This window comes from Vipera ursinii (assembly GCF_947247035.1).
Source record: "Vipera ursinii genome assembly, chromosome: 1".
NCBI lineage: Eukaryota > Metazoa > Chordata > Lepidosauria > Squamata > Viperidae > Vipera > Vipera ursinii.
Genome location: NC_139512.1, coordinates 254,041,253 through 254,053,466, shown reverse-complemented (window position 1 = coordinate 254,053,466; position 12,214 = coordinate 254,041,253). Strand labels below are relative to the sequence as shown.

Below are 12,214 nucleotides of genomic sequence, written 5' to 3'. Positions count from 1 at the left end.
GAGTTGCTTTTAACATGTACATTGAAATAGCCTAAAATAAGGAGACTAAAATAATTCAACTTCAATCTGAAATCACCATGACTAGTTCAGGAGGAAAGACATTAGTGATTACCAGTCATAGTTTGTGTGAATATGTCCATATTAAAATAGAAGCAAATGTTTTTAATTTCATCACATTTCTGCTAGAGATGTCCAAAATTTTATTTGGTCTCTGCTATGTTTTTAAGTGAATGTAAACTAACATATACTGGTGCAATTCCACTGTATTCTTCTGTTCCAGTGTTTTTGCTGGTTGCCAGATTCCATACCCCAAACGAGAATTTCTTAATGAAGATGAACCCGAGGAAAAGGGCGATAAGGTATAGTTCATAGACCATGTTACCATTCGTAAAAAACTAATAATGTTTCTGAGGGGGAAGTCTTACAGAACATCAAAGGTGTACTCTGACCAGGATTTCTGGTCAATATGATTGCCATGAGACATTCTCAAAAAGGATTGCATGTTGATAGGTGATAATTATGAGAAATTAGATTGTTTAAAACTGAATAATCTTTAGTAAGTTTAGATAATGGAAGTAACATAGCTGAAATAAAAAAAGGAAAAGGTCTTAAAGCACGGGTGTCAAACTTGCCATGTCATGTATCGCAACTTTTTTCGCATTGCCGGAGCTGGGGTGGGTGCGGCCTCCACATGATGCAACCAGCCCGTGGGCTGGCAGTTTGACACCCCGGTCTTAAACCGTTATATCCTAATAATAACAGAGCCTTGGTGGAGCAGTGGGCTAATGCCTCCTTAAGTAACACCAGCTGCCTGCAATTAGTGCAGGTTCGCGTCCCACCAGGCTCAAGGTTGACTCAGCCTTCCATCCTTCCGAGGTAGGTAAAATGAGGACCCAGATTGTTGGGGGCAATTAAGCTGACTTTGTAATAATGCCGCTTGGGGTATGTGTGAAAGCCCTAATAAGCAGGCATATACATAGAATGAAGGCTACTGCTAAGTTTGTAAGCCGCCCTGAGTCTTCGGAGAAGGGCGGGATATAAATGGAATTAAAATAATAATAAAAAAAATAATGTCTTTAAAAAGATCAAAATTGTGGAAGAAAGCCAAAAGTCTGTTAAGAATGAGAATACAATATTTCATGCAGGACATGAAATATTCTAGTAAATGAGCTATCTTTACCTTTGTTCCCCTTAAATAATATTTCCGGCATATGTTTTTATTCATTTATTGATTCAGTTCATGTGGTTGCCCATCTCAACAAGTGACCCAAGGTAGCGAACAAAATTAAAGTAAAAACAATTACAAGAATTAAATTAGAAAGCAACCAAGAACACTATCACCAGTACAACCAAGAATCAGACTCCTGTTTTGATTCTGAGACTTAAGAAACAGAATTTTCCTTGAGTGGAGCTTGACTCCTGCTGATTGCATAGACTTTAGCCATAAAATTTTCTCAGCAACAATAAAAAAAATACTTACGAATTGCTTTTAGTCTAGGAGCTAGGTGCAGAGATAGATATAGATGTCAGTATCTTTACCTCTGGTTTTTGCTCCACTTTGTTTTTCAGAATTGCCATTTTCTGTGACATTAAGTCTGCTGAATTCCAGAATAGATTGTAAATAGGTTTAGTGGTTGCAGATGTTAACTAATGGCTCCATCTGGTTAAATTTCAACCAATTACATTCCATTAGCTATTTTGTCCTGGGGCATCATCACAATCATATTCCTTTGACTAATGCACAATTGCAGATTATAGTTCTAACTGGCTTGTCCAACAGGACAGAATCGTTCCTGAATATTGTGTCGTCTATTATAGTAAAAGTATAAATACGGCTTTAATTGTAATTCTTGGCAGTGATAACAGTTGTATAATTAATGGGGGGAATTTTATTTGGTTTGCGTTCTCCTTTTTTCATCTTGCAGTGAAAGTTCTTTATTGCATTGAGACACATGGGGAAAAAAAACATACTGACTTCAAAGCCTTTTGTTTAAAATGTTTGTTTGGCCATTATTGTACCTCAACATTTACTTGCACTTACTTTGCTGAAAGTTTATAGTCAAAGTCTATAAACATTGGGATCAAATGTTAAAAGGATAATCTAGTTTGACTCTTAAAATTTGTTTAAGATTTGTTGTTATGTTGCCATCTTTTCTTGTCCTCAGACTAGTACAAACTTTCTGCTGCTGCTTTATTGTTCTGTTCGCTGGAGTACTTTCTCTGTCTTTGACCTGACTTGGAAAATCTATGTCTCAATCAGCTATACCCTGCTCTTTTTATAATTAAATGAAAGATTCATTCCTTTCCTCTCTATATAATTGTTTTCCATGATTGTCTCCAGGAATTCTGATACTGAAACGTATATTTTGAGTAATATGGATTTCAATTACTATGAATCAACCAAACCATAGATGAAGTATAAGAGGCAAGCACTTAAGCTGTAACCATCTCATCTCAAGATTTGAGATAAGGATCTTTGCAGCTTTTATGGACATTGTATATTCCTTTTTTCCCCCTCTGTTACTTTTGTTACTATTGAGTTAGGGTTTTAAGAAGAAAATCTCTTTTCATTTCAAGATTTATAGACTGTATTTATTTATAAATAACTCAAGGTGGCAAACATCTCCAACACATCTTTCTCTTCCTGCTTCCCACACAACAATCTTATGAGATGAGTTGGGCTGAGAGAGAGTAACTGGCCCAAGATCAGCTAGCTAGCTTTCATGGCTAAGGCAGGACTTGAACTAACCATATCCAGCTTTCTAGCCTAGTGTCTTTACCACTGGACCAAACTGGCTGTCTTTTTAAAGAACTGGTGGAAGAAGATGTGAAAGTAGAAAGCACAGCAGTGTACATCTAAAAAAAACCTACAGTTTGCCGTCTTTCCTCTAAAAATGAACATGTTCAAACATACCATTATTTCAAGCAAAGCCTATTACTGTATATATATATATAGAGAGAGAGAGAGAGAGAATACTCAGAAGAAATTGGTGAGGCAGTGAAGGAGCCTGTATTCATTTATGAGGCACCAATGTGTCACACATACATTAACCCTTTTTTAAAAAAAAAGAAAAAGAAAGATGGCCACTGTAGTATGTTTAAAAGACATTCAGACAATGGCTGAATAAATGGAAACCACCTACCTACCAAAAGAGAGGGAATTCAGTATAGTATTTAAATGATAAGCTTGTTTATCATTATCCTGTGATTTTCCTAAGGAACCTATATAGTCCTTGGCTCAGTTGGAGACCTGATATCAGATGGGCATGAGAAGGTCAGGCTTATATAAAAGGTTCATGGCTCAGTGACGTTTAACTTTTCTCTTCCCAGCACAGATGTTCCTATCTCCTTAGGCTCTCTAAAAGTCATATCACCCTTATTGACCCACTGTACTGCTGTGTACATTTCTAGGAGGACTCTGGAATAATAACTACCCTAAGACTAAACCTCATGGTGATCTCAGCTCTCTCTCATTCCCTTGGATTTGATCTAGAATCAACAGCAGCAGAACCAACATCAGCAACAAACAGGACCTCAGCAGCAGCAGCAAGCAGCACCTCAGCAGCCGCAGCAACCACAGCCGCAAGCGGCGCCTCAGCAGCAAAACAGCACCCAGACCAATGGAACTGCGGGGGGTGGCGGGACAGGAGGTGGCGGGACTGGGGCAGGCCTCCAGCACAGCCAGGACTCCAGCCTCAACCAGGTGCCTCCAAACAAGAAACCACGCCTTGGGCCTTCAGGCACGAATTCAGGCGGGCCTGTCATGCCTTCAGACTATCAAGTATGTCCCTTTTTCCCCGGTCTTTATATTGTCTTTGATTTCTTTTCAAGGATTGAGGGGAAATGTGTAAAGGAAATGATACTAGAGGATGGCTTGTCCTAGAACTAGACTGTTTTTATGGGCCCTGCTCAATTTATGAGCATGAGTGTGTATGGATGAAGGCTCATATTCCTTCATAAAAAAAATATTTATTAGCACTTTCCAAGGTAGATCTTATTCAAGACAGTTTTCAAAGTTTGAGATACAGGTATGGTTAATTAAAACAATACCGTATTTTCCGGCGTATAAGACGACTGGGCATATAAGACGACCCCCTACATTTCCTGTTAAATTATAGGGTTTGGGCTATACTCGCCGTATAAGACTACCCCTCTTCCAACGCACACCAAATAAAAATTTAAAAACATCAGATTTGATTTTAATATGGTAATTTTAATTCAAATGCTTATGACATGCAGGTACTTAGTAGGAAAACTGTCACTTATAAACATAAGGCTGTTTGTCATCAAACATGTAAACATAAAACAGTGCAAGTGGATTAAACTTAATAATAATAATAATAATAATAATAATAATAATAATAATAATAATAATAATAAGAAGAAGAAGAAGAAGAAGAAGAAGAAGAAGAAGAAGAAGAAGAAGAAGAAGTTGTTGTTGGAAGGGACCTTGGAGGTCATCTAGTCCAACCCCCTGCTAAGGCAGGAAACCCTATACCATTTCAGACAAATGGCTGTCCAGTCTCTTCTTAAAAACTTCCAGTGTTGGAGCATTCACCACTTCTGGAGGCAGGTTGTTCCACTAGTTAATTGTTCTAACTGTCAGGAAGTTTCTCCTTAGTTCTAGGTTGCTTCTCTCCTTGACTAGTTTCCATCCATTGCTTCTTGTCCTGCTTTCAGGTGCTTTGGAGAATAGCTTGGCTCCCTCTTCTTTGTGGCAGCCCCTGAGATATTGGATCACTGCTATCGTGTCACCCCTCACCCTTCTCTTCATTAAACTACACATACCCAATTCCAGCAACCCTTTTCCTATTTTCCTAATTCACTTTTTCACTTTTCCTAATTCACTCTAAAGCTTTCCCTGCACAGAGCCTTAAGTAACCCCAGCTGCCTGCAATTAGTGCAGGTTCTCATCCCACCAGGCTCAAGGTTGAGTCAGCCTTCCATCATTCCGAGGTAGGTAAAATGAGGACTCAGATTGTTGGGAGCAATAAGCTGACTTTGTAATAATGCTGCTTGTGGGGGGGGGGGGGTGAAAGCTCTAATAGGCAGGCATATACATAGAATGAAGGCTATTGCTAAGCACATTGATTTGTGCTTTAAATTGTAAGCCGCCCTGAGTCTTCGGAGAAGGGTGGGATATAAATGGGATTAAAAAAAAAGACCAAATGGGAGATCCACTCCAGGTTTTCCAGCCAGCCCGCCCAGTTCCTGAGTCAAATGTGTCCTTAGAGCTAAGGTGCTGCTCTGGCTATGCATTCCCCACCTGCCTTTCAAATTGCTCTTGCATTCCCCACCTGCCTACAGCTGCTCTTCAACTTTAGAAGGAAAGACGCCCAGACCCCAGCCTGTAAAAAATCACAGACTGCAGCTTCTACTCCAATTGGTCCCGCTTTCCCTGCGCAGACTAAATGGAAGATCCGCTCCAGGTTTTCCAGCCAGCCCTGTCCCTAAAGTTTCAGCACCCAGCATATAAGAGGACCCCTGACTTTTGAGAAGATTTTCATGGGTTAAAAAGTAGTCTTATACGCCGGAATCTACGGTACTCTTTGTTTTATTAGAAGATGGATCCAGTTCAGAGAGCTGAAGCTTTTTGCATTTCTTTTGCTGATAATACTATAAAGTTTCACAAGTAAAGTTTATTGTAAAGTGCTGTAAATGTTCACAGATAGTTACAGGTATCAAAGACAGTAATTCCATATCCTTCCTCACCCAGCTATTTGATCGGTAAAGATGTTGGACCGTTTTCCATAATTCTTAACTAGCATGGAGCATAATGACTGGAAATATGCTGTTATTATTAAATAAATTGAAATATAATGCCTGTGGAAAGTAAGTTGCTATATCCAAATTCATAATCTTGAGTGTAGGAGTCTGGTCATTACATGTTGAAGATAATCATCTCTGTAGTTACATGCATAACATTTTCTGCCTGTTCCACTGGGCTCTGTGCATTATCTCTAGCACATTTATGACTTCATCTGACCATGGTAACTGCAACAACAGTCATATGATACCTTCATTTTTACAAAATTAAGATATATTAGCTGTCACAAATAATAGCATTTGTGTATATGTGCATGTATTTTTCATTAAATGGTTTTTAAAAAGTTAATACTGAAGTATCAGTAAATATATTCAGGCCTATCAAGTTCTGGCATCAAGCTGTTTTCTTATATTATGCATTGAAGTTTATGAATCCTTTTCTTCGTTCCCATTTTCTAAATTTTCTAAATGCAAATTAGACACGGCTGTTTTCATTATATTTTACACACACACACACACACACACACACACACACAATATTATATTTACTATTTTCCTCTTTGAGAGAAAGTATCTCTCAATGACAAACCATCTGTATTTTATTTGTTTAATGTAAATTGTTACATAGACAATTTGCTTTCTATATTTAAGCATACTAATACCAAATAAGCTTTCCAATTGGCATTTTATCGAATGGAAAGCTTTCCCCATAATTAACACGCTTGAAACATGGCTAAGCTTGCTTGTTGATTGATACTGCAAACACACTACATATACGATGTCACTAAAACTTTGAACAAATTTTGGATGGTAATCTGGGGGCCTTTCCCCAAGTTTGTGGGAATGTATGCAGCCCATAGATAACCATCTCTGCTTTATACAATGATTTTGCTTCAGAGAGCTAGCTGTTTAAAAGTGCAGCTCAGAATGTAGTCCCACCTTAATCCAGAAGGATTGCGGACCTTTAGCCCAAGACCTGGTTAGCTGGTTTGCATGGAAACAGTAAAATATTAGTCTCTCTTCATGTAAGTCTGTGCAAGAAGATGTCCGTTTGAGGCTCTAGTTATACATAGATTTCAAGGAGAAGTTCACTAGTATCTTGTTTGTCCTCACTGTCAAATCCAGTTTTATGAACTCATCTTCAAAGATTATAACATATATTAGATCAATATTAGCATAATATTAGCAGTTGGCTTTTAGTTATTCAACCTATTTTATTTCCAATAGCTAAATATTCCATAGACAAAGCAGAAGTTAGGAAGACGGGAAAAAGACAGACAGGCCAGTCTCATTTCTGTACTTAAACCCATCCAAAGGAAATTAGAGGGAGTTTGCTGCAATAATTCTTTATGGCCATCCTTCACCCCCTCTTTTATGATACAGTTCTGCTTCATAAAAAATGTTTATTTTTTTGCTTCTTTTTTTTTTGTAGCACTCCAGTTCACGCCTGACTTACCAAAGCAACATTCAGGGATCTTCTCAGTCCCAGAATACAATGGGCTATTCAACAACATCACAGCAGAGTTCTCAGTACCATCCGTCCCACCAATCTCACCGGTACTAAAGAGACTTCATAAAGGGTGTTAGAAAGGAACGAACTAACAATGAGTGGACTCCAGCAATATGAAGTTCATAACCATGAGAAGAACCAAAAATGCAAATTGTGATGCAGATTTTAGAATTGCAAACTTTTATTTACTACTTATTTTAAAACAAGAGACAATTTTTATCCTTTTTTTTGCCATAAAGGAGATTCTTGTGAAGTTTCCCTTCAGCTTGCTTTCGCATGTGTTCCATTGTGGTTACTCGATCTGATCTGAACCAAGCACTTAAACTTCCTTAACCTATGGAATTGTTGAAGGATTCCTGGTGCACCTTTCTCGTGTTGTAGTAATTGCCATAAATCTAACCTTTTCCAAATCCTTTTACCAGGATTTTAAATTTTTGGAATCTTGAACTCCTGGGCTTTTCAAGCTTGTATATAGTTAATTTTTTTACTAGGCAGACCAGTTTAGCTATACAGGTATAATGCACCTTTTAAAAGCACTATGTTATTTTCACAGGATATTACTCTTTTGCTCATGGATGTCAAGAACGGCAGATTTTACTATTCAAGAGTATTTTATTATCTTTTTAGTAGTCTAATTTTCAGATGAGATATTTAAAAAAAAAGAAGAAAAGAAAAATATACAACCCAAGTCTCTGCAGCAGCTATTACATGTTATGTGTTTGGATTGAACACCAAACAGAAGATTATGAATGTTTCTTTTATCATTCAGATGAGCATCCCATAGATAATTGGTCATTTTCTTCCAAGTGAATTGACTGAAGCTTTGCTTTATATTAAGGTATGGAAGCAAAGCAGAAGACATCAACTTTTGTGGCTCCAGTAGAACAAATGTGTCTATAGTGTCTTCTTTAGTGGTTATCTGTTACCTGCAGTGGTGTCTTTGCTCTGTGTTGAATCTCTACAATCGGGCTTCAGCATTAATGGGATAAAGGGCAAAGGAGGTTTGGGGAGGCTGGGTGGAGGGACAAAGTGTACTCTGATATATATGTGCATCTTTCATTTGTTTCTTACCTAGACTTTGATTTTGCAACTTGCAGCAGAAGCAAACTAAATGTGCTGTGGCACCTTAAAAGACTTAATAATTTTGTTCTTGCATTAGTATCTGCCTAGTTGCAGAAGACTTGCAATCATGAACCTTGAGAAGCCATTATTGTCATTGCTGTCATTCCTTCATTATCCAGCTGAAGCAGATCAAATACTGAAAAAGGAGTAGTTGAACAACGTATTGAAGTTGCTTGGCCTTCTCGTGTACAAAATGCATCTGATGTTGTTGTGTCACTGCGGTGATTGATTCAGATTAGATGTGATAGATAAGATACACTATATTGAAATGCTTTTTAATCCTAAGACAGGAATAGACTCCCTGCTGTCCTTCCAGTGTTTTGGCTACAGTCCTTGCCGTTGGCTGTGCTAGCTAAAGCTGATTAAAAATGAAAGTTCAGGACACCTTGAGGAGGGCACTAGGTTGCCTGTCTCTGCCCTAAGATCTGACATAATGTGTCCCAAAGAAATATTGTGATCCTGGACAAGCACTTCACATGAAAAATAACAAAGCTTATGAACAGATCCTATATGTTGGAGACTTGTCAAATGACTAGTTATAATATCTGTGAACAGAAGCCACATAGAGTATGAAGCAAGTCCTTCCCACATCCTTTTTTTAAAAAAAAGAACTACATAAATAAGGTAGTGCGTTTTATTCAGAAATTTAGAATTCATCGTTGAATTCACCATATTTTCTGACTTTTCTTCTTTTCAAAGTAGATTTTCTCTTTCTACGTATGAAGATAACTTAAAGTAAGCATCTCTTAGTTAACATTTTAGATTGTGAGGGAATGCAACTGAATAGGGCTTTCCAAGGGTAATCACTATTACTTCCCCATGACTACTAAAAGTAGAATAATTAGATATCAGTGCAAATTTGTGTTGTTTGTACGAATTATAGAATTCAGTTTCTTTGTGTGGGAATTTGGCTCATCATGGTGCAGAAGCTTTTTAAGCATACTAGGCCCTAACTTTATTGCACTAAATGTGAAAGGATATATACTTTAGAGTATATACAATAAGCAGCACTCAATATTTTAAAAATAATTATTAAAAAAGAGAGATGGAGGAAGAAACCAGGTTATATAGGCATTTTATGGGCATTTACACTATACAGCATAAGGTTATGCCTCATGGTTTTTTTCTTCTTATATATAAGAACCCCCTTAACAAAAGTTAAAACTTTATACTAAGTCTGCAATATAAATTTGTGTCAGGTATGTTTGCCACCTTGAGTTATTTGTAAAAATAATAAAGGCAGAATATAAATAAATAATAAATAATTAGACAGTGGATCCACTCACTTGGAAGGGAAATTTTGATTCTGAGTGTAATAGAGGTGTCTAATTCATGAAATAACGAGTAATTTATTTCAGAAGATATATAACTGGATCTTTTCCCCCCAAAAAACTTTTATTTTTGGTAATACTTTGCGCATCTTGTGTCTAAATTAGTTTTGTTGGATGGAGTTTGCATCTTCCATACAAATCTTCAGTGAAAACATTCCTTTTCTTTCATACGTCTCCAATTTTATCTGTCTTACTGCATTCAAGTTAATGTCTGGTCAGCAGCTGAGAAGGTTATTAAATTTCATTTTGACCAGCTTATGAACAACCCATTTTCTTTTTGCTACTCCAGCCTTCTTCTTGTTGCAATTGCAACTATTGTGAGTTCTGTCAAAATATAGCTTCCTCTGTGCATGCAGTGTGATAATCTGTGTTGAATGTGCTTTATTTCCATGAGCTTCCGGTCCCCTAAGATAAGGCCATGATTATACTCTGTATTGATATCTTTGCATATTTGCTGGAAAATAATGGCTTGCTGTTCTCCATTTCCCTGCAACGTCTGTGCATACATATGTAGCTGTGCTCAATACTTCATGGCCTTCCAAATAAGCTTTGACAGGGGAATAGATGAAAGTTTAGGTTTACACTTTTGAAATGTTTACTGCACTCTTTCTCTATGTGTATCTTGGCTTTGCGGCATACTTGGCCTATTAGGGTGAACTATTTGTGTATAATATGATGAGTGTCTCATGTATCGCAGGACTAAAGTGAGATGGCTTTGTTTCAGGGGAATTTAACAAATCAGAATACATTGTATAATAAATCATGTGTTGTGGTGTTATGGAAACAGGACACAGAAATGTTCATAACTGTGCAGCTTTGCTTTAATCTATAGTTTTCATGTCGCTATCTCATTGGCTCTTGGAAGTGGACGTCAAGCAATTGACCAGTTTTGCTACCCTCATTCTGCAGCACTTCTCTTCTGGTCTTCAAAGAAAAGGGCCAAGAAAATATAATTAGCAAAGCAGGGATGACATGAACAGTAACACAGACTGCATAATGAAGGAAGAATCATGTGAAAGCTGCGGGTCCTGCACTGTAATCTGTGACACTGTATCTGGTTGGGTGGGAATCGGGTGGGGAGGTTGGGAAGACATCTTGTTGTTAGGGAAGTGGAAGCTTGAAGTATTTGATTATGTATAATATTTTATATAAACGTAATAAGCTTAGTTCCCCTTCATAATCTTCATTGATGGTACTTAAGCAACTTTAAGTAAAGGTAACTGTTTTAAGACAAAAAATAAACATACTGTATATAAGATCATGTGTAATCTTTGTTTTGCCGGCAGAGTAATATGTATTGCTTTATGTAGTAAATTAATTCTATTTAATTTTTTTTAAAAAAAAAAATATCTGTCTTCAGTAGACACTAAAAAGTATTACATAATGTGGACTGAAATGGTCCCTTTTGAAAAGCAGTTTAATAATTCTTATATCTGTAAGTAGTTTGCTTTTTTGTTTGTTTTATTTGCTCATGTATAACTAACTATTTGTGGAAGATTGCCTGCCCTCAGTGCTCTTTTATATGTTGCTTCACATATTCATCTTTGGTTCTTGCATTTGTTTTTATTATATCCTTGTGTGTCCTCTTTAATGTCTCTTCAGTTCATCAGTAATAGTCCATGATTACCAATACATTTTTTGCCTGTTGAGGATGGATGGATGGACAGACAGACAGTTGCATTTGTTAAGATTCCATGGCATACTTACACTTAAATGGAAATAATTACATCATCATGTTTTACATCAGTAAAGTATTATTGATGCAACATTTTGTTCTCCTTCCTTTGTGTCCCCCCTCCCCCCAGTCTTTAGAGGGTGCCCCAACCACTCCATGGGGAAAGGAAATTAGTGCTGTTTCATCAGAGGACAGATGTAGGGGGATATAACTCTTTGTAGGACTCTTTGTCTTAACTTTTTAAAAAACTCCAAGCTCACTCTTTAATGTATACAAGATCCTCCCTGCTCCTAACTTTAATCATTGGAGGTTTTTTTTTTTACTCACTATCGCAATATTGATCTCAATATTGCTGAATAAGCTAGTTACTTAGGAACTGTCCTATATAATTTCCAAACCAGGCCTTGCTTAAGTAGTGCAGATGAAAGGTGAGTAGAAATACAGTATGTAGATGGGAAATTTAGTTCCTAACATCTCCCAGGTCAATTTACCTTGCCTGACTCTGTTTAATAATTGGCTTAAAGTTTGGAACTGCTGTGCTGGGCATTTGCAACTAAGAGAAGCCAACAAACTTTGCCCTCATTAAATATTTGTGCTTTTTAAAATGTCCTTACATTGCTCTTGATAGACTGTTAAAAACTATGTTTTCATTCATTACATCTGCAGTATTTTAATTTTTGTTGTAATTATTTTGAATTGCTTCCATGTGGATTTTAAAAAATAAAATAATATACATTTGTAATAATAAAAAGTTTGAAGTCAAGCAGGTGTGTGACGGGAAATCTGTAAACTTTGGACTGCAGGAGGAAT

The 12,214-nt window shown here is 37.0% G+C and overlaps 1 protein-coding gene across 1 annotated transcript in view; it reads left to right on the top strand.

The window, feature by feature from the left end:
- Window positions 1–12,167, top strand: part of CDK19 (cyclin dependent kinase 19) — an 88,986-nt gene extending 76,819 nt beyond the window's left edge. The window contains 3 exon segments of the mRNA XM_083374043.1: window positions 281–359; window positions 3,494–3,781; window positions 7,199–12,167. Of these exon segments, the coding sequence (XP_083230169.1) occupies window positions 281–359; window positions 3,494–3,781; window positions 7,199–7,330 (499 nt within the window). The 3' untranslated portion in view covers window positions 7,331–12,167.
- The last annotated feature ends 47 nt before the right edge of the window (window positions 12,168–12,214 follow it).